Source organism: Plectropomus leopardus, chromosome 12 (assembly GCF_026936395.1).
Source record: "Plectropomus leopardus strain MGB_pleo_1.0 chromosome 12, ASM2693639v1, whole genome shotgun sequence".
Classification (NCBI taxonomy): domain Eukaryota; kingdom Metazoa; phylum Chordata; class Actinopteri; order Perciformes; family Serranidae; genus Plectropomus; species Plectropomus leopardus.
Window position 1 is genome coordinate 23,530,806 of NC_142187.1, and position 23,063 is coordinate 23,553,868.

Here is a 23,063-nt window from a genome sequence, read left to right on the forward strand (position 1 = left end):
TTGCCTTCAGTGTGAACACATCATTAGATCGACTCGATGCAAGATACTACAGATGAGGTGATGTAACTAGATACTTTTACTTTACTTGTAAACTTTTTAGATCACTGTTATTCATCCCCAGTCAGACACCATTTGAGCTGTTATAATTCTCATCAAAATTTAATGAGAATTGTTGTAGCTCTTGTGCCGCAGTTGTGTTTAAACATGTTTTTTTTTTGTTTTTTTTTTTAAAAAAGTGACCATCCATCATGCCTGTGCAGCATCAAGTTCCACTTGAATGAATTAACCCTTAGCTGGCTAGCTTAGTGAAATATCAGTTGACCTTGTGTTTATTTTTTCCCTTACACAGAGTGCAAAATGAAGAGAGGAAAAACTCCACAGCAAACAAAGCTCAGCTTTTGGAAGAGAAATGCAGCGGGACAGGAAGAGGAGAGTGACAGAAAGAGAAAGAGAGAAGACGGCGATCAGAGAGGTACTGTCTGCCCACTGTTCACAGGATTATACACACACACACACACACACACACACACACACACACACACACACACACACATATATATATATATATATTTATATTTGTTTATTTAGGAAATGTGGAGGAAGATTGAAGTAAAAGTTTGCAGAAATAGAAAATACTCCAGTACAGTGCAGATACTCCCTGAAAATACTTAAGTACTGTAACAAAGTATTATTACTTCACACCACTGGTCAATACCACAGACATACAAAAACAGATGATTTATACAACTGCCATCTGACATGGTTTTAAAGCTATTGTTATGCAATTTTTGCTCTCCAAATGTCTAAAATTGCACATATTTAGATCGGGGAAATCAAAGATTTTTGGGGGGGAGCATGCCCCCAAACCCGCCTTATAAGCAAGCTCAGTTTTTGGACTTTAGTATTCAAATGCTAGAGGTGCATGGTGAAAAGGGTTGGATCCAGTGTTTTTGGAGCTTGACTCATTTTAGTGACTAAAAGTCAGGATATCTCGGCCTCTGCTTCAGTTTTGACCGACCTTTTGTAATCTGCCTCCACGTGATCCACCCCATCTTCAAGTAATACACATTGCTTTATGGTTTGCTCAGTGCGAGGGCCACCATCATCATGACTTTTTTTTTTGCCTGAAACAGAAGCATTTTCTTCTCTAGTACTCCTCCAACGGGATCTCAAGCTGGCTTGTTTGGCTTGGGTTTTGCTTTAGTCCACAGTTTTTAGCACACAGGCGTCTTTGGGAAACTGCAGGACTTGACAGTGATCCTTGCACCTGCTCATGATACAAACCCAAACAGGGATCTTTGAGCAGTGTTTACACCCAGACTTTAGTTTCTGGCAGGCAGCTGTCACAGTGTGGGCAGTGAACAGTCCTTGTGCCTAATTTAAGAGTATTACATTTTTATTAGCATCCTTAGCAGTTGTATTTGTTAGATTTTTCTTGGCGTAGGTTTTTCCATTATATAACCCCACAGATGTACCAGTGATCACATCTACAAAGCAATTGGAAAAGGTTTTTTAAAGTTAACTTTTTGAAGAATTTTACTCCTCCTTGAGAATATAATTGTTGCATTTCCCCCCACTGTTTTGGGAATCTTCATATTTTCTCACTAAGAGATTAGAACTGAAATTGCACCACCTGAGGTTACTCACGACTAGATGAGTCTTTGCTTTGTCAGTTCTTCCAGTTAATGAAGTACTTACAGTAAAATGTTTACTGAGGGAATAATAATGCTGTCAGATATGTTTGGGTAAATTGTTATTGGGGAAAAAAAAAGACTCAAGATACAAATATGGGAATGAATTTTGTAAACTCAAGCGCACATTCATGCACTGCACATGTGATGCAGGCTATTCTGTGAGCCTTCACAGTCATATACGTGTGAATGAAGAGGGAACTCTGACTTGTCGAGGAAGTAAGAGGCAGGAGATAGATACATCACTGAGCCATCCTAAAAATGGAAACACGAGAGAGGAAGAGAGTGCAGAGAACCACGGGGCATAAAAGACACAGTTGAGGGAAGTAGGCTGCTGCATGTCAATCAAAAAGCTGAGAAACAAGGAGCAGAGGAGTCTCAGAGCTGTGATGCAGGGAGGTGTTGCGAGAGGAGAGAAAAGAGAGACAAGAATGAAAAGCTTTGTGAAACTCTGCCATGGAAACGAGCGACGATGCGCACACGTACACACATGCAGACAAGACACAAAAGCACATCCAGTCCGGAGCTATTAATGTTATATGGCATCACAGCGACCATAAATTAATCACAGAGTCCCTCTCACAACAGAAGCTGTTGTTTGGGGAGCCGGACAGACTGTTGGAAACTCAGCCAGAGAGAGGAAGTGTTTATAGAATGACCAGTTGGAGTGTTAATTTATATTCCTGTTATCCATCTTTGAATTTAATCTCTCTGTTCTATTACTTTCCTTAAAAAAACATTGTCACAATCATTGTGATTGCTATATGGAAATATTTACTTTTGTTTAAGCTACCACAAAAAAATCCCAGCTGTTACATTTCTGTTAACAGTAGCATTTTGACCGGTAAACTTTGTCACTTCAGTCATGTATAGAATAATTATTGTTTCTGCTTTATCTGGTGTTATAGTTTCCCTATTTCATCCCTTTGAAACCTGGATTGATATCCATATTCTTGTACTGTATTCAGATGCCTTTTATAGTTATTTCAACCTTTGAAACCCTGCAAATTGGTTTGATTTCTCTCAAAAACATGGGACAAAAGGCAATGACCAACTTGGCAAAAAATGTCCCACAAATTACAAGAAATTGATAGATTTAGGAAATTCTTTTTTTTTTAAAAAAGCTAGGGAATACATTTCCAGAGAATTGCATTTCTAATCATCATAATTACACATTTAAAGGTTGTTTTTTTTACAGAATTAATTAATTTTTGTGCCAATTTTCTGATACTTTTCACTAATTTCTTGCTTATTTCTAGTTAATTTCTCTTTTTCTTTTTAGGTTGCTCATTGCCTTCTAACCATGTTTTTGAAAGAAATCAAGATGCAATATGTCCAGGTTTCAAAGGGTTAGTCCACGTTTGAGCAGTGATACGGGTTTTAAAGCTTTCCTGAGATGTTTGCGCCCTTTGTCTTCGGTCTCAGCGGTGTAGTCGGCAGATTCTCAGCCTGCTGGTGAAGAGTTATAATTACTCTCAGCTTGTGTTTTTGTGGGTGTTGGAAACCAAACAGCAAACACTGATCAGTGTGAGTGGATTTCCGCTAAACTTGAATTTTCAAGCTACCCTTGTGCTTCATATCGCACAGTCCAAGAGATCGTTTTTTTATGTCTTATGTAAATTTGTTGCTTCTCTCCACTGAGTTGCTGAGTTTAGGGAAGGCTCACACTTTGTGCAACCCTGTCCCCTATAAATTATGTTTGTAAATTACTAATGTGTTTTAAAATTGACATTATAGTGACAACATAATTGCATAATTGAAATCAAAAACTTAATTTCCTGCATTTTCTTAAATTTCTGTGCACCACTTTGTGCCTATTTTTGCATCAGTTTATGGTGTAAATGTGGGAAATTTGGTCAAAATAACAGTCCTCTGCTACTATTATGTGTTATATGGGGTGGTGGTGGTATATGCACATGATCTGAATCGTGTCTCTTGATTTACCCCTGAAATCTACACCTATATATAGAAACCAATAGCTAGGTTAAGTGAAACAGCTTCACCTGATCAATATTTGCATCAGCAGGAGCCAGTGGTAAGTTCTTGGTTCTTGTTTTTGTAGGTTGGACACCTGCTTGTACTTGCGGTCGATGTTGATGACAGAAAGGTTGATAAGGGTACACACTTCAAAAAAAGTGGTGCAACCAGCTTTAAAATCCAAACCATACCAGTGACTTGATTTTTTTTTCTTTATTCCATCCATTATTGACTGTAAGCTTGCAAAGCTAATGCTACACTGTCTTTCCTTTGGGACATACTCACAACATGTGACAAGGGAACAAACTATTTGCATAGTCAGAGAGAGAAAGAGAGAATTTCTTAGAGTTCGACTGATCAGTATTTTCAAATTAAGAATGTATGCAAGGACTCTGAAGTCCATGGAGAGCTTTAGCATCTTTAAGCTATTGTTTTTGGTTTGTTTTGGTCCCAAGTCCTGCAACCTGTTTCGTGTTTAGTTTCACTCTTGCTGCTCTTATCAGGCCCATTTCAAGCGACAGCACACCCAGTGAATGTTACCTGGCCTGCACCAAATAACAGCTGAGGAAACTTAGTGTCTGGCTGCAGAACATGGTGGAGCATTTAGCAACTAAAGGACCATATGCTTCCCTCAGAAGTACATGGAGACTACACCAACATGACTGAATAAGTGGTAATGTTGCTCCATGTCTGCTGGATGTGTACATGGGTAATTGCTTACATGCTGACAGATTTTAAGTTTATAAGGATCCAACATGTCAGTGTTTTGTTTACAGTTTGTTTTCAGCTGCAGACGGAGGAGAAAGACTGCAATAGTTAATGTGTTTCAAATTGAAATTGAGTAAATCATAGCCTGTCTCTTTGGGTAAATAGAAGTAATACATTTCTTTTGTGAGCATTAGCGATGATTGATATGGAGAACAAGGTTGAATAGTGGTAAACTGTTCCTCAATGCACAAACACAAAAATATCTAATGTCTGAGATTAAGCGTGAAAGTGATTGTGTCAAATTTAGAGGCTGAGTCTGAGTTTGTGTTAGCTACCTGAAGTTAAAATGGGATGAGACTGCCTGCCTTATTTCTTAATTATGTTAACATTTTGTTTGAATGGCTTGAGGAGAGGAGAGGAGAGGAGAGGAGACTCGGTCTACTACAACAGCACTTTAGGAGTACACTGCGTTCCTGGCCCTCTTCCCATGCAGCTTGACAAGTCCAAAGAGTGGACAGGTGGTGTGGGGATGGTGCTGGAATGGTATTATGAGATGATGCCCAGTGGCCATGTGGCATCGCCCGCTCTTCGTATGGAACGAGAAGAGTCTGGGTGCCCACAGTGACCACAGCTATGAGTCACTGGCACTGCCACTTCCTGCCAAAGTGGATCAGAATGAGTGGGGCTTTGGGTCAGGGCAAGGCTAGAACATTTGATGACAAGATTCATGGCTGGGGACAGTCTTTCACTGTAACACGAGGCTCCCAGCTAGCAGCCAAGCCGAGATCAGACTTGTTGTAACCAAAGAATGCGACGGCTCCAATCACAACAAAATTGACGTAGCTCAGGATAGAATTTCCTCTAGCCAAACTATTTTGGGAGATGAAAGTGAAAATCACTTGAAGCTAAATGAATTGTAGCATCTTTAAAATGAGGGGGAAAAGCGTGTATGTGTGTGCGCAACATGTGCTGACTAGGAAGAGATTCAAAATGACCACAAAGGGATGCAAAACGGCCAAAAAGAGATACAAAAAAAATCACGACTACGAGGAGGGGCAAATTGACCAAAAAGAAACACAAAACGAGTACAAAGAGACGGAGAGCAACTACAAAGAGACACAAAATGACCACAAAAGGAGAAAAACAATCACAGATGTAAAAAAAAAAAAGTATAGAGACACAAAATTACTATAAATAGGGACAAAACAGCTAGAGACACAAAAAACAGACATAGCATTGGTACAAAGAGACACAAGATTTCTACAAAGAGATGCAAAACAGCTGAAAAGAGACACAAAGCATCTCACTTGATTACGCACAAGACCTAAACAACCATAAAAAACACAAAATGACTACAAAGAATTTCAAAATGATGATGATTTACAAAGATGCACTTAACAACTACAAAGAGACACAAAGCAACTACAAAAAGAGGCAAAACAACCACAGACAAACTTTCCTTGCGAACAGATAGAAGGAAACACAAAAACACCACAAAGAGACACAAAATGGCTACAAAGAGATGCAAAACAACTGCAAAGAGACACCAAGAGACTTACATGATTACAAAAAGGGCAAAGCAACCACAAAGAAACACAAAATGACAACAAAGAGTTTCGAAATGACTATAAATAGACAAAAAATGACCACAAAGTGAAACAAAGTAACTAGAAAGAGACTCAAAATGAAGACAAAGAGGCACTAAACTACTACAAAAACCCCCACAAAACAACAGAGATGAGTAATGAGAACAAAGAGACGACAGTTAGAGTATAAAGTCTGTGTGTCTAGCTTGAGGTGGTGGTGCCCTCTGCACGTCTGTGCACAGGAGCCTGTCGTCTTATAAAGCACCCATGCATGTTTTGGCTAATAGCAGCATAGCATAGTAGTAAAATGCAGCTTGCAGCAAGATAAAGACAGACTACAGCTGATGTGCAAAACAGCAAGAGCCAGGTAAAACATCTTATCCAAGACTAATTGGAAAGGCAATGACAATTGTTTGACAATAACAAGTCGAATGAGAGATGCTCTCTCTTTAGTCGGTTCTAATTTTGGGTGCGTAAACAAACATGTTAAAAATAGAAGCTCCCAACTCAGGCCAAGTAAAACCTTCTATGAAAGCAAAAAAAGGGTTAGTTGTAATCCTGTGGATTAATGGATTTGACAAGGGCATGTGCCTAGTGTAAGTAAGAGAGGCCAGATTACATGTAGATAAGGCTGTGGCAGGGTGATCTGCAGGGGCTCAACCTTCTCACCAACAAAAATACTGTATGTGTCAGCGAAACTTGCATTGTCGAAGACATCATCTATAGATGTGCTTCGGTTCTGATTAACACAGTTGAGAGCAAAAGCACGTCAGGGCACGTCTGTTTTTCGATTCAAAGATTGTATAACACTGGCACGAATAGCGTCACATTTAAAAGCGACTAGATTAACCGCAGCGGTCAAATTCACAGCAAAAGTTGAGTGGATTTTCAGCACTGAAATCACAAAGAGTGATATATTGACAGATGGGAGAGCTGAAATCTTTTCTACATGCGAACCAAGAGAGAGATTTGGACAAGTCAGAACTCAGTGGTCCCCTCATGCAGTTCATTCACACAACAACAGTGGACCTAAGGTTTAGCCCCGGGTAAATCTGGCCTAGATTAAAGAGGTCTGTCAACTCTTCCGCAAATGAAGCACTGGATAATCATATTACACATCATATGGGCTTCCAGTATTCGCAGTGACATCATGCTAAGCTGGTACAATAGTGGCATGTGCCAGCGGCCTGTGGCCAAAGCAGTACACACACACACACATGCACACACACACATCCACGCTGTGTCAAAGTTTGGACACATGGAGAAAAAGAGTAGCTTTCCATGCCAACAGTGACTGTAATTGAGGGATGTGTGTTCAAGAAAGGAGAACAGACTCACCGTGGCGAGCTCATCAAACTTTCCAAACAGCTCATTTAGCAGTTTAACCAGTTCCTGGGCTGTGCACTGTGAAGCCAGACTGGTGAAACCAACTATATCTGCAAACAGGATGCTGCAACAGAAAGAAAAAGAAACGTTTCAGTCATTGCAGGTTATTTTTAGCAGCATGTATGAAAGGAAGAAAAAAGATTACTGGGTGCCTGATCAGATTAGCTCTCAGAAATTTGTTTTAAATGATGTTTAGGAAGCCAGAGTGGATTTGAAAATTTTCTTTGGACAGTTTTTTTTTTACAGCAAACTAATCAAACATTTAAAATTAATGACCTGCAGCATCAAAAAAAGAAAGAAAAGGAGAGAGGGAGAGAGGGTGTGCTCCGTTCTCAAACTGACTGGCAGCGCAGTCAAGCAGAGCGACTCAAAATAGAAGCTAGAGCGTTCTCATGGGGATCAAGGTGGAGACATGTCCTGTTAGGAGCTGGTGAGGAGCCATTCTAGGATATATTGCAACCATCAAGGCCCTGTCACCCTCTCTAGGTGAACTTGTATTCCCTTTTCACAGTCGGTACACAGGACTGAGAGTGAGGTTGAACCAAAATAAAAATGTATTTTCTTCAAAGACTCCAGGATACAACATATCATCTGTGTTTGTTTTGACTTGTGTACTGATGTGGTCAGCACTGGTCAGGAAAAATAAGAAATATTAAGATTAATTTACTTTTCTGCTGTGATAGCACCTCCTACATTACTGTTCTCCAGGTGGCATTAATTTTTGGACTGAAGATGTTGTTGCTGTGATTCAATTGTTCCAATATCTGTGTAGGTGGGCGCTGAAAATAGTTCATAATATCACTACAGTTCCAACAGCCACATTAACCAGCTGGCTAATGTTGTTAGCTGCCTCTATTTGCTGTGAGCACTCCCCATGTAGCAGCCAAAATACATGGGGCACAGCCATGGCATGTCATGTAGGCGGGGCGGAGCGGACTTTTTTACCTGCTACACAGACGTTATCTTTGCAGCGTGTGATTGCTGCCAGCTTTACTGCGTGCATACTGAGTTTTAATGATAATACAGATGGTTACGGAGGGTTTAGGTGCATGTAGGGCATCAATCTGCTTTGCTTGGGGGCCACTTTTACAAAATGAAAGGAGGCCAGGGGCCAGTTGCAGCAGCCCCATATACAGTATGTGTATCATTTCAGGATGTTTCTAGGATTTGAGGACATTTCAGGATTTTAAGACATTTCTCAAATTTGACAACATTTCTGGTATTTTAGGATGTTTTTAGGATTTTAGGAAATTTCAAGGATTTTCCGACATTTCCAGGATTTTAGGGCATGTCATGGATTTTTAAGACGTTTTTAGGATTTTAAGATGATCAGTTTTTACAACATTTTTTGGATTTGAGGACATATCTCAGATTTTAGGAGATTTCTTGGATTTAGGACATATCTTGGATTTTAGGACATTTCTTGGATTTTAGGACGTTTCTTGGATTTTAGGATGTTTCTAGGACTTTGGGACTTTAGGGACTTGGCTGGGACCTCTGTTGGGGAGTGTGGCAGATTCTCCACTAGCACTTTCTTGATGAGCAAGCTCTATTTGCTCTTTTGTGCACTCTGGCACCTTATGTTAACTAAAAGTATTAAAACAAAATAAACTTGTGGAAGCTGGTTAGCGTAGCTTGCAAGCCTCTCACTTCTCTAGTGAAATATGACCTTGCAAGATAAGCCACATTTATTAAGTTACTAATGGTCCATAATCAGCGCTTTGTTGCTGTTTTCCTCAGTGACAAATGGAAAATTCTGCACAATAGCAACAGCATCATTTTAGATTTTAGTCTACTTCCTTTTACAAAAAGGGTGCATTTGGAAATGTAATGAGGCGCTCTACACTAAAATGATAGAGCTATTGTCCGAAAAAATGTAGCCTTCTGTTTCAACATGAAGTAACGAATGATGCAGTTAATCACACATTCACTCTGTTCAGCGCGCTGCTGTGACTCCGAAAGTTTGGTGCTCTGATAACCGAAACCTGTGCACCATCACTCAAAATGAGCAGGCTATTTCCAAACGCACCCAAAGTGTTGAGACTTCAAATTTCACTTTGACTTTAAATGTTTAATTTTTAAGGTTGGTAGAGGATATTTTCACTGTCTGTGTACCTGTTTTTTCTGTGCCGTTAGTGATTTCTGCTGATTATCTTATTCATCATGTTTCATTAAAACTTCACGACAGGCCCTGGAGGAAAGTGCGTTAAAAGCTTTGAGGTCTTAACACAGTCCACCCGCCCCTGAGAAACAACTCATTATCAATCTGCATCAGAGCAGAGCAGCAACTTTTCCTGTGTAGGATTTGCCCTGAGTGCTGGGTGGTGATGGAGGGTGTGAAGGGGATTAGTCATCAAACTCTGACTGTCTTGTCCTGTCCTGTCTGTGGCCGCAGAACTAACGGCAGACTGTTGCCTGCATGTGGGCTGGTGTTTTCACAGTGTGACACAGTGCTGGATCTCTAACAGGGAGCTGCTAAATGTCATTTTGTTGTCTCACAGATGTCACCGTAACGAGGGGAAATAGATTCAGTTCGTGTGAATGTTTTAATTGGCAACCATCTGTGGCTGAAACGTTGCGTACTGTGAAGTAAGACCTCAGTACTGTGCTAGTGCAAACTCTTCAATTCACTGAAGCTCTGAGAAGAACTTCACTCATATTATTATGTATTTTACATTAGTTAACCACAAAAAGTACAAATGCAGTTTTCTTGTGCTGCGTTCAGACCCTTTAAAAGTTGAGCAAATTGGTTTGATTTCCTTCTAAAAACATGGTAAATGGGAAATGACCAACTTGGCAAGACATTTCTGCAAATTGCAAGAAATTAGTATGAAGTAAGTAGAAAATAAAGAAATACATATTTTTTTTAAAAGCTACAGGTTTATGAGAAAATTACCTAAAAATAGGGAGATATTTCCATAAAACTGTACTTATAATCATAATTTGTTTTTTAAATTATGTTGCAGAAAAAATATAATAAAATGCATAAAATAAATACATTTATATTTTTTTCATTATCAGCCCCTTTTCAAGGCCAAATTTTGTTTGTTTTTTGTTTTTTTCCCCACTTATTTTCAGGTAATTTTATTGTGATGTTATTACTATTTTTGGCCCTGTCTTGTTAGGTATCTAGTTGTCTTCTCCCCATGTTCTTTTTTAAAAAGAAATCAAACCCATTTGCTCAGGCTTTAAAGGGTTAATCCCTCAAAGTAACAGAACAAATTCTGTTTCATGCCTGCTCTACATTGCAGGCCAAAATGATTTCTTAAAAAAAAAAACATCTTTAAAGTTAAACTGCTGATCATAAATTTTTACCCAAATGTTTCATAGCCTTCTGTTATACTCCTCGAATAACTGAAATGCAGACTCAGACAGGCTGATTGTAAAATTAATCATCATTTCACTGTCCCACCTGTGGTAATCATCCAAAAGCCAGCTGGAAATCCAACCATCCTCTCACAAGCAACTATTTTCTTTGGCAGTTTAGTGAAGAGAGGCAGGTCACAAACCACACTATAAAATCATATTGTTATATTTGGAGCTGATCATCACTCATTTGTCTTATCTGTGTCTTTACATAGACTGCTGACTATTAAGAGTACAGAGTAGAGGACTAATTTTGCTTGCGAGGAACAATGCTAATTATTTTCAAAGCTCTGCTTTTAAAAATAGCACAGCTGCACTACAACGTCTGCCCGGAGTAGCTTATAGTGCATCTCTCTCTGATGTGATGATATTACACAGCTGAGATAGTCCCCTTCAACACGCATATTTTAGGATGATCCCTAGTGTGCTTGCTAACAGACTCCTTCAAAGTGACACATGTCTCAGTTCATGTCTGGTTCACAATATCTGTGTCTGTGTTATCAGACACGTAGAGGCTGCACAGTCTGGAGATTCTGCAGCTCTCATGATGACTACATGCCTTGAGTTCAAATGTTCTTCTGCGAGACAATGTTGTATAAACTGTCTCCACAGTCTTTAACCCTTTAAAACCTGAGCAAATTGGCTTGATTTCTTCCAAAAACATGGGAAGAAAACAACGAGCAACAAAAAAGATTGCCCAAAAATTTGTAATAATAATAATAATTAGTATTATTATTATTTAAGAAATGGAAGTAAGCTGGGAAAGCTACAATTTAAATATGTTATTATGAAAATTAGCTGTAAATAAAATTTACAGCCTAATTCTTTCTTTTTTTTCCTTAGACATTTTCCCTGAGCTTTTTACAAAATCATTTTCTAAATCTTGTATTAGTTTTTGCAGTTTCTTACCAACTTGTTCGTTGCCTTTTGTCTCCATGTTTTTGAAAGAAATCGCAGCAGTTTGCTCAGGGTTTAAAGGTTTAAAAGCTTGTGAAAGGTGTCTGAAAGCAGCACAAGAAAAGTGATGTTGCCCCATGTTTTGAAGTTAAAGCTCTTATGTCTACATCTCTTGAGAAGTGAGACACACTGGAATAATGACCCTCATTTGCTCAGCCCATACTGGACTGAAAGCCAGTGCTGGCTGTAGAACATTCAGCACCCTCAGTAAGTTGTATGAAAGTGTATTTTTATCATATTTATAACAAACAAGAACAAGAGTAAATCTACACAAATAAACAAATTAGCAAACTGACAGTAATCATGTGAAAACAGTAAAAGTAAAGAGTGCTAACTTCACCTCCTTTTTTCTTTTTCTTTCTTTTTTTTTGTATTTCGCACCTGATGTGTTTTGCATTTTCATTTTTTCTTACTCTGATGCTCTCTACTAGGTTTGCAATGGTATGAGATTTTCACAGTACAATACCTGTCTCAGAAAATATCACAGTTTCACAATATTACAGAATTATTAATATATTATCAGTCAGAATGACCCTTAATGGAAGGAAAACAGAAGGGTTAGTTTTGGTTTAACAAATGTTTTATCACTATATTTAAGACTTGAAACCATTTTTTAAACGAAAGTATATTGAAAAAAACTAAAACAAAGGTGAGATTTAGGACTAGAGGTGGTACATCTAATAAAGACTGCCACTGCTAAAAGCTCATAAACGTGGTAATAAAAGTGAGGATGTAGGCAGAAATTTTCATACAAGTGAACAAATGTTTTTGGATTTTTTTTGGAAAGAATCCTGAGCAAAGTACGATTGAGACTCCTACGTGTGGCTGTGCATGAATCATAAACCAGTCATGACATGCTGCAGAGAGCATCCCAGTGAGTGCGTGACCCCAGTATCTCATGACCTCATGTGAACTTCGCTGCACTCAGTTATTTTTGGCTGTGTTTACCTCGTTTAAATCACATGCACACCATTGTCTCCACTTTAATGTGAAGCATGCGCGGCTCATGGGGTAGGTGTTCTGTTTAAAGTTCAGGTCAGACTCCTCGGTCGTTGGTTAACAGAGATACGGACAGCATACTCCTTAACCCTTTAAAACCTGAGCTCATTTCATTCAAAAACATGGAAAGAGAGACGGCCCCAAAATTAGCAGGAAAGTAGTAAAAAGTTACAAGAAAATGTCCGCAAAAATAAGCACAAAAAAGAAAAAACAAAGAATACAAAAGTAAAAGAGACAATATGTTAAAACAAAATTAAAAATGTATTTTTCTTTTTTCTGTAACCTAAGTTTAAATATAATATTAAGAGAATTATAAATATAGTTGACTGCACATTTTTTCTGAACAAATCTTTTGCAGTTTACTGAACATTTATTGCCAGGTGGCACATTATGTTTTGTTATGTTATTAAAAGAAATCAAACCAATTTTCTCAGATTTCAGGGGTTTAAATGCTCGGGGGAGGCATTTGAACGCAGCACAAGAAAACTGATGTCGATTTGGGTGTTAAAGGGTTAAAAATAAGCCACAAACTTTGTTAGTATTGGCATACTCAGTTTTGAAAAAATGCCCATGATTAAGTACCTCACCCATATGAGCAAATTGTCCTGCTCAGCACATTGTAAAGGTGCATAAATCCTGGGATATCCACTAAATAAGAAAACAAAGCTTACTTGGTGATTAGTAACCATGTCCATGTGTGTGAGGACAGGTGAGCTAAATCATTAAGACAAATATGAGCGGGGTGTGTGCTGAGCATGCAGTTAATACCACAAACACCTGAGGCTTTTTTAGTCCTTTGAAACCTGGAGGGACATCAGTTTTTCTTGCGCTACATTCAGATACCTTTCACAGGTATTTCAACCTTTGAAACCTGAGGTTTAATTCTTTAATTCTCTTCAGAAACATGAGAAAAGGCAATAAGAAAATTGCAAGAAATTGGTGACAAAGGTGACAAGAAAACAACCTGAGAGACAGAAAATATCTATAATATATATATACAATTTTAAAGAGGAAAATAGGGAAAATGTCCAGAAACTATATCTATGATTGTTAGAATTGTGTGTTCAAAATATATTACAGAATATATCATAATTTTATTTAATAAAATAATAATTTTTCATTTTTATAATGTTTTACTTATTTGTTGCAGATTTTTGGGACATTTCTTGTTAAGTTGGTCCTTGCCTTCCTTCCATCTTTAAAAAAAAAAAATCAAGTCGGTATCAAAGGGTTAAAATACACAGCATACGTCTTTATAGATATTTGACATAGAATTTGCAGTTGCGTAAACATTAATTTTTTTCCCGGTCTTACAACTGTTGGATCACTGAGAAGCACAGGGATCGCAGACTGGGAGCTTCTGTATCTGATTTTGACTGTCCTTCAACAAAACCTTCAAAACAAACACTGCAGCACACTTTGCAACAGCTATAAGTTGGTGGAACCACAGCCATTGCCTTTGCCAAACCATACTGCAAAACCTCAACCCCAACTCACATTTCTGTCTCCGTATGCTCATCATCCATGGCAGGTGAAGCACAACAATTCAAAAGATTAAGCGATGTAATAGAAACATGATTTTTCCTGTGGTAACTACAGCTAGTCTAATAATATTGTCTAATTCGACCTCCCTCACACCCTCATCCATTATTTCCTCTCCAATGGCGCATATTGGCGGGAAGTTATTCCCTTAATTATCTCCTCTTTCCCTCTGTGGGAGGCATTACTGTAGCTATTTTGGCAGATGTGATTTCAATTTAATCACGTAGCAGAAGACGCAAGCCAACTCAAGGGTTAACTTTGGATGGGCCCCTATGGAGCTACAGTATGTGGGCGGTGTATGTGCTGACGTCGGGCCAATAAAGGGGCTAACAGAGACGAGTGTGCAAGATGCTTACAGCACATTTTAGAAGAATCAACTGTAACTTTTTTGTGAGCTTCTACAAACATTACAAACCCCCCGACGGTGTCCCAAGTAGGTCATCTTGCAAAGAGAATGACACAGTTTTGTTAATAGTTGCAACAACGTCCTGATGGCTGGTGCTGTTTTAACCTCGTGAGTCTGTGTGTGTGTGTGTGTGTGTGTGTGTGTGTGTGTATAGCTACCAGTTGTAGCGAGAAAAGAAGCCTTTTTGAGTATTTTGCCAGGTATTTATATGTCTGTCTGCCTTGAAAGTTGTAAGTAAATACAACTATTAGTCTTAAATTTTGTTTACTTTATATTTAGTCTATTTAAAATGTACTTATATTTACTTAATTTTGTGAAGTTGTTGCAACTTAGAAATGACATTTAATTATATCAATCTGTCTAAGTTTTAGCAATTCTGGTAAACCAAGTTTACTTTGCCGGTTGCAAACCAGTCAGTCACATTTGTATTTTCTTAAGCTCGTTGAGAAAACAGAACTCGCAGATCTTCTAACTCCATCATTGGCAAAATCCTCTTTGCGATGATCAAGTAAAGTCAGACTAACTTGGTTTACTGAAGGTGCTAACGCTTAGAAAGAATGACATAAGTCCATTTGTTCACAAAATTAAATAAATACAGCTACATTTTGAGTGGGTTTTTGCTTGTTAAAAATTTGGAGGGGGCATTTTTTTCCTCACAAGACAAAACTTGTCGATGTAAACCAGGTGGTGTAGTAGTTAGCACTGTCGCGTCACAGAAAGGTCCAGGTTTGACTCCGCCAGCTGGCTGGGGCCCTTCTTTGAGAAGTTTGCATGTTCTCTCTGTGTCAGTGTGGGTTTTCTCCAGGTTCTCTGGCTACCTCCCACAGTCCAAAGACATGCAGGTTAGGTTCATTAGTGACTCTAAACTGGCCGTAGGTGTGAATGTGAGCGTAAATTGTTGTCTGTTTCTGCGTTTCAGCCCTTTGATAGTTTGGTGAATTTAACCCCCATCTTACTAATAAATGAATGATATAACCATGATAGAGCCTCACAGATTTGCTGTTTAAAAATCAAAACATATATTTATTAGTCAGAGAAAATGTGTTTTTCTCATAGAGGATTTAATAGAAATAGCTGTTTGTAGTTTGCACCTCCTGCTGTCTGTTTTTCATTTCTTGCAGTTTCTGTGTCCTGCTGTGGATCACTACACTGGGGTTGGGGGGTGAAACTAGGGCCATAATTACAACCACAAAACGCTCTAAGTGACGTACTCTGCTTGTATCGGGGCACCCGATAGCCCACCCGGTAGAGTAGGCGCCGCATGTTCAGAGGTTTTGTCCTCGTCGCAGTGGTTACGGGCCCAACCCCAGCCTGCAGCCCTTTCCTGCATGTCATCCCCTCTCTCTTACCCCTTCATGCTTAAGCTGCCCAATCAATTATGAAGGCAAGAACCCAAAAAATAATCTACAAATGTTACTTATCCATGGCTATCAGATTCGTACAATGCCAACATTTATTGGTGGGGCTGTGTCTTTAACTAGCGTATTGTGCGTATGTATTGTGCGTATTTACTGCATGCGTGGAATGAAATGTTATAGACATGATGGAAGTGCTTGTGGATTAAAAAACTAAGGGTTGTGAAGATGGATGTTGTGTTTAATTGGCTGCTTTATTAAAAGTCTAAAAGCTCTTTGATTAAAAGAGTGATGTGATATTAAACAGTGCATGCTGATAATTTATCACTGTCTTCACGTTATTAGTCATATAATTAATAAAAATGCAATTTACTTGATGTGACTTGATGAATTAAGAAACCATTTAGTATTCATTTCTGATCGTTTAAAAAAACCAAACATTTCTGTAAAGCTCTTCAGCTGAAGAGCATTTTTCTATATGTTTTTAATCATCTGTTATTACACTAAAAACTGTCAAAAATAATGAACGTTTATGTCAACATAGGGCAATAATTTCCCACATACCTTGTTAAATAAGCTTCAGGTTTGAGTCTTTTTTTGTGAGTGATTACTACAATATCCCAGTGGCTGGATTTTAATCAGATCAAATACTGCCCACAGTCTCAGAACATAATGAAGAAAACAGAGTATATTGTGCAACACACTGTTTACTTTCTAATTACAGTCCACCCAAATCACATAAATCATGTCCACATCCAGTCTAGATCACTCTCAAAGGCTGGCGCTATCTGAAGGAGTTCAAGGCACAAAAGCAATCAGCAGAGCTCCGCTGAGATGTGTCCATATTTAACCACCCCGCACACACACGCCGTTATGCAACAAGAATTTAGTCTCCATTGCATTTAATCCCCTGTAGCAACTTAATCCTGGGGCTAAGCAAACTCTTCTCCTCAAGCCTCCCTGCTGCTCTGATAAAACAGAGGAAAGGAGGAAGAGGAGATAAGAAAAGGAAATGTCAGAGCGTGATGGAGATTTAAGAATACAGTAAGAAATGCAGATTAAAGAAGGTGATGAAAAGGAGAACTGAAAGAATATCTGACTTATAAATTGCAGAGGATGGAGCAAGGAATATCATGTTTTAACCATGCTGTTTACCTGTTAGCATTAAGGGGTTAAAAGGTCAATCAAAGCCAACTAAAGCTGCAGGAGTCAGGTAAAGTGCATTTACTCAATTGCTGTTCTGAAGAACTTGTACTGTAGCTGTACCTGTACCTCCATTTAATGTAACTTGTACTCCACAACTACTATTATGGCTGAGTACAGCAGCTGCCCGGGTTAAAGTCCAGCTCAGGCACTTTGCTCTCTCCCCTTTCCTGACTATCAAAAAATCAGTAAAATGCCAAAAAAAATAACCTAAAATAGATGAGCTAGTACATCCATAACTTGAAGGGCACTTGAAGAGCACAGTCCCTGTAAAGGCCAAATGCCGTATCTCGCAATGTTAACCAGTCCCTCCAGGATTTTGTGGATTGGTTTTGGGATTGTTGCAGAGAGTGACAGAGAGGCAAGGCGGTGCTGAGCAAATTTTACCCATTTTAAATACTACAATTTGTTGTAAAGTTGTGATTGGACAAAACATAGCAAGTTCTTGCAGAATTCACGAGGATTGGATTAATTTGCATTAAATGTTGCAATCGCAACATTACATCATCCCGGAGGGATTGATTAAAAAAAGTCAAAATTCATTTTTGTGTATGCGCCAAAATTGTATTGGTTCTTCCTTATAAACCTACCCACCAGGGTCGGTAGTTTTTCATGCTGGTTAAAAAAAATAAAATAAAATCAACCGAAAACATAACCCTCTCAGCGGATGTAACAATAATAATATAATTCATAAGACTGACAAGTGTGATTCTACTGCATAATGAGTACTTTTAGCATTGATACATTTTGCTCATGATACTATTCTTTAAAACTCTGAAGGCTGCACTTAAAATCCCAATGGAGTATGTTTTTAATGGTGGTATTGCCATTTTTGTTATATTAAAGATCTGAGTACTTCTTTCCATCACAGACTGTATAATAGTAACTGAATGTAGACGATACCAAAAACTACACAAGCACATTAAATATGCTCAAACACAGAAGGTCCGGTCCATTCACAAAAAATGGTTCAGAGGGAGGAATGATGATGAAAGGAAGGCAAGAAGTTGGGGATTTACTGAAGCATCTTGATTTTACATCAACTTATTTCCCAAGCCTAAATTGTGTCAGCTTTGTTTTGATACAGTACATTAGCTAAAGTCTTCCATTCATATGCTTTCACCTTTTATAGCTGGAAATCATGCACTGTGAGAATATGTGTTTGCCAATTCCTGATGACGGTTTTACAATGCAGTAAGCAGCTGAGGTTCCATAGCCTTCAACCTGTAGCAAAAAGCAATGACCTTAAGACAGACAGTATTACTCCCAAACAGTTGGGAGCTTGGCAACTGTGCAGGACATGCCTAAGTGCCAGAGGAATCCTCTCTTCACTAAGCTTGGCTTAATCTGCCTTTTTCTTTCCCCCAGTAGACACCCAAACTGCAAAAGCCTTGTTTCTCCCAAGGGCTGCCAAGTTATGATCACCATGAAGTTGGCATATACACCACTGTTATATTTGCCTTAGCGCAGCAAAAATATCACCAGATTTGGTTATATGATGATGATGATTTTGAATCATTTCTCTATCATAGCTCCAAAATTTGCAACCCATATTAAACGAATGGAAAGCGCAATCTAACATTTTTGGACTCCAGTGTTACCAGGACTGATAATAAACAAGTGAGTCAGGGAATAACTCGTGATATTCAATATGAAGAATTAAATATTTCACTTTCACAGCCTAGGGCGGTGTTAATGTTTTAGGACACTGTTGGGTCAGATCACACTACACTGCGTAGCCCTCAGTGTTCTCTCTAAAGGACATGTTTGGTCAAGTTATTCAGTTCCTTTTAAGCATGCGCCATAATGCATTGAGACAGCGTTTATTTCACTATTTCAGCTGCAAATTCTCCCATGAGGACAATGGAGTGTCTCGAAGTACTGACATTAGTTAAGTCAATTCAAGAGGGTTTTATCTACTGCTGGGATTGGTCTTCAGTTGTATTATGATGGTGTGAGGATCCTACCTGACATTGTCGTGTCGCTGGATGTAGATTTTGTGAAAGATCCTTTCTGGGGGCTTCAGGAAATCCTCTTTCATCTCCATAGCTACGTTCCTGGGCAACAGACTCATTAGCAGGCGCTCCTGTGTGTGTGTGTGTGCGTGTGTGTGAGTGAGAGAGAGAGAGAGAGAGAGAGGGGTACAGAGAAAAGATAAAGTAAGTTTAATATACATTTATACAGTCAAACACAGCAAAGTTATCAAAGGATAAAATGTTAGCAGCGATTAGAAATGTGCTAGACAAAAAGGCACGAAATCTAACAGAAGTGAATAATGTGTCGAAATGACTCACGGCACAAGAGAGAGAGGGGGAGAGAGAGAAGAAGGGGAGAAGAAAACAGGAACACATCTAATTTTACCCATAGTTTTAGCAGTGTACAGGTGCCCGTACCTGTTTCTCGTTCTCGTCCTCCATGCGGAGTCTCTCTTCAATGCAGTTGCGAGCCTGGAGGAAGGCCTTCCTCTGGGCCCGTTCTGTCAGGATGCGCACAAACAGCCCTGACAGGTTGACACTGGTGAACAGCACTGTGTTGGCAACCAACTGCAAGCAGAAGAAAAAAATAACATGAAACGCATTTGTTTAATTCTTTTAATGCAGTCGTTAAAGACGCAATCAGTATTCAGAAATCATTAGGAGATGGAAAATTCATGCTTATGTACTTTTTATGTGTCACTTTATACATGCATGAACTTATAGTTATTCATTTTCAAAACTAAAGTAAAATTATTGTCGTCATCACTCTTCTTCTGCTTCTTCTTATTATTATTCTTATTATGAAGAAGAAATTGAGATTTTTTTTTTTTTTAAAGTTAATAGAAATTGTCATATATGTGCAGTAAATAATCAAAGCTTACAATCTGATTGATATTTTATGTTTTTATCTGATGCACAGTCCATTCTTATGTGTATGTGTATAGAAATATATGCACGTACACATGTACATTATCATTTGTAAAAATGTGCCCCTAAGTTTCCTTAATCCAGGGTTAAGGTGCCCCAAATGGGACCTTGGGAGAATTAATAGGAATTAAATACATCCTCTCAGTTCTCTGTTTTCTGCTTTAATGATTTGTAAGACCTCTTTACCCTGTGTGCCCTTTTATATTATTATATTATTATATAGATATTTACAATCATTTATTAATGCCATAATAAGTTTGACATTGTTTTGTTGAAAACTCTGATTGTTTTTAGTTTTGTGACTTATTGTATGGGTGTTTTGTTATTTTCCTATTGTGTGTGTTTCTGTTGACAGAGATATATAAGGTTGATTTAAATCAAATTGAATAAAATCCATTATAATCTTTCCCATTATATACTATAACATTTAGACTATGCACTGTAAATAACATCCTCCTACATGAGAAATGGGTGACAGGGTGATGGGGGCCCAATAATTCTCTATTTTAGGGTCTGTGACCCTAAAGTGTATCCATGCTCTGGTTCATCCATCACATCAGATGCACAGTAGCATGACTGCTTCAACCTTGTAACAGGACACAAAGAAAAAGGATGTTTTTTTTTCTACTTGACTGAGGTCGGCTTGCTATGACTTTGAACACAAACCAAAACAAGGTCCTATATCCACCTCTCTAGTGTACAAAAGCAAGCTGTTACCCTGGGCGGTAATTATATATTCATAAGAATAAAGGAAGTCATTCTCTTCATACCTTAGGTCATTCATCATGAGTGTTTTCTACTGCTGGAGTCAGTAATGGAGCACATTTGACCTCAGAAAAATCTATGACAAATAACTTTTGGCTACACTTGAAAAATGTAGTGTAATTTTGGGGGGGTTTTATGTTTCAGTGAGCATCATAAAAACACTGTCAAAGCGTAATATGATATACACACAACAACAAATTTAACAGACTTCTGTTGCCACAGACAGGCATGTTTCCCAGCCCAATGAATAATGGATAGCCATGAAAAGACTGTTTTTGGCGGCAGCAGTTTGTCTTTGTGCTTGGCGGCAGTGCTGGCAAGCCTCAACATGTACTTTACAGCCTCGAGAAAGTAAATGTGGACGTCTGATATGAGTGGTATAAAATACTCCTCTGCTTATCTGTAGTTTGCCCTCATATTGCAATAACTGACCTTAGTGCACTGTGATCACGCTCTGTTACCCTTCCACTGTCAGTAAGATACCTGGTAGTGAGTGTAAATGAACTATGTTAAACTTCCTTCAATCTTACCAGCACTCAGATTACCCTGCTTGTCTAGCAGCTCAAGATTTTTGCTAGCTGTAGGGCTGTTGCTTGTACTACAAATTGCACTGCTGCAAACTATCATTCCTACCAAAACAGACACAGTATAGAAGTGAAACGAAAGAGAAATCCACCCTCTGTCTCTCTCGCGCTCTCTCCGTCCTAAACTCCGCTCAAATCGTAAAACTAGGCAGTGCCGATCAAAGATAAACCACATTTCTGTTACCATATTGCCTATTTCTCTCCTCAAATATCCTTAGAAACATATTTTAGTGCACTGTTTGGCTGTAATATGAGAATTTGTGAACAAGATGGGGGCGGCATACTTTTTCCTGTGTTGTAAAACAGAGGCTGAAAATACTTCGATCAAACTGTAAAACTAAGCAGCGCTGATCAAATATGAACCAGGACGCTGTTCCTACATTGTCTGTTTTCCATATTTATTTTCAGAAATATATTATAGCTTTCCATTTTACTGTATTTCGAGATTGTTTGTTAGCAGAGAGCCGCCATATTATTCAGTGACAGCGTTCGGTGAGCCAGACTTTGATGTCTGTTCTTTCAGAGTCAATGGTGCGAGCATTGTAACTCACATCCGCACCTATTATATCCTTCACCAGATTAAAAAACATGCATTATGTGTTGCTTACTGATGTTTCTTTTATCTAAATATGCGCATTCATCTTCCTGCCCCCGTTTGTGTATGTATCAAGATGTAACGCTATCTTGGACCAAACAGGGGCTTGAGATGCAGCTTCATGTGTTTGGATGTAGGCTAAAGCATGTTCAGTCCATAAACTGTATATAAAGATGGATGATACGCCCCCATTTACCAATGCTATGCTTAAGTGAGGTTAAAATATCAATAGTGATGTAATTGAGAGCTGGATTCTGTACAGTAGCGATATCCGTGGTGGGGAAGTTCCAACCAAAACACCCACACGACCACTTGTGAGCAGTTCCATTGAATGCAAGTGAACGGATAAGCTGTCACAGCTGGAAATCATGGTGAAAAATCCACCTTTTGTGTAATTTAATAACTCATTAAACAAAACTTATCATAAAAACAGACACTTGAACAAACATCCGGGTGATGAGAACTACCATCAGCGACAGAAACCATCTCTGGGAAAAACTTATACAGCGTGCACTTTGAGTTGTTAAGTTTAGCTTACGTCCATTAACTAACATGGAGGGGCGGGATTTATGACCTATACTGCAGCCAGACACCAGGGGGTGATCAAGATCGAAAAGTTACACTTTTGGGGAACTGTCATGCTGTCCATTTTTATATAGAGTCTATGGTTCAGTCTGGTGGAGAGATTTTTCAGTCAGAATTGAACAAAACAAAGATGTGATGGGTTATGGTGTGATTTGCTGTGCTCACCCCATTGACTCCAACAGAACAAACACCAAAGTCAGGATCCTTGAAAGCTTTCACTGACTCATGACCTTCCCTTCTTTTAATATTTTCCTGGTGGAAAGACAGTCAGGATTATGTCACCCATCAGCAGGAGCGTTACTTGGTCTGGTACGGTGCAGTGCATTCTGGTAGTTGTAGGTTTTCTACCTCTTAAGCAAAAGAGAATCCCCGTTTTTTTTTTTCCCTCTGGCCATGTGGCATCACTTTCAAGTATTTTAATCCTCATATTGCATAGACAAGTCTTTTTTATGAAT

General features: G+C 38.7%; 1 protein-coding gene and 1 long non-coding RNA gene across 3 annotated transcripts in view; one reads left to right on the plus strand and one right to left on the minus strand.

The window, feature by feature from the left end:
* LOC121952008 (adenylate cyclase type 1-like) overlaps positions 1–23,063 on the minus strand; it is a 54,363-nt gene that overhangs the window by 27,143 nt on the left and 4,157 nt on the right. For both annotated transcript variants that reach the window (XM_088085560.1, XM_042498516.2), the window contains exons 2-4: positions 19,570–19,719; positions 19,144–19,262; positions 7,301–7,412 (exon numbers count right to left, since the gene is read on the minus strand). In XM_088085560.1, coding sequence (XP_087941686.1) covers positions 7,301–7,412; positions 19,144–19,262; positions 19,570–19,719 — 381 coding nt within the window. The remainder of the gene's footprint in view (positions 1–7,300; positions 7,413–19,143; positions 19,263–19,569; positions 19,720–23,063) is intronic.
* LOC148188106 (uncharacterized) overlaps positions 1–23,063 on the plus strand; it is a 43,223-nt gene that overhangs the window by 2,059 nt on the left and 18,101 nt on the right. Inside the window, exon 2 of the long non-coding RNA XR_015778169.1 lies at positions 350–472. This is a non-coding gene — a long non-coding RNA (uncharacterized LOC148188106). The remainder of the gene's footprint in view (positions 1–349; positions 473–23,063) is intronic.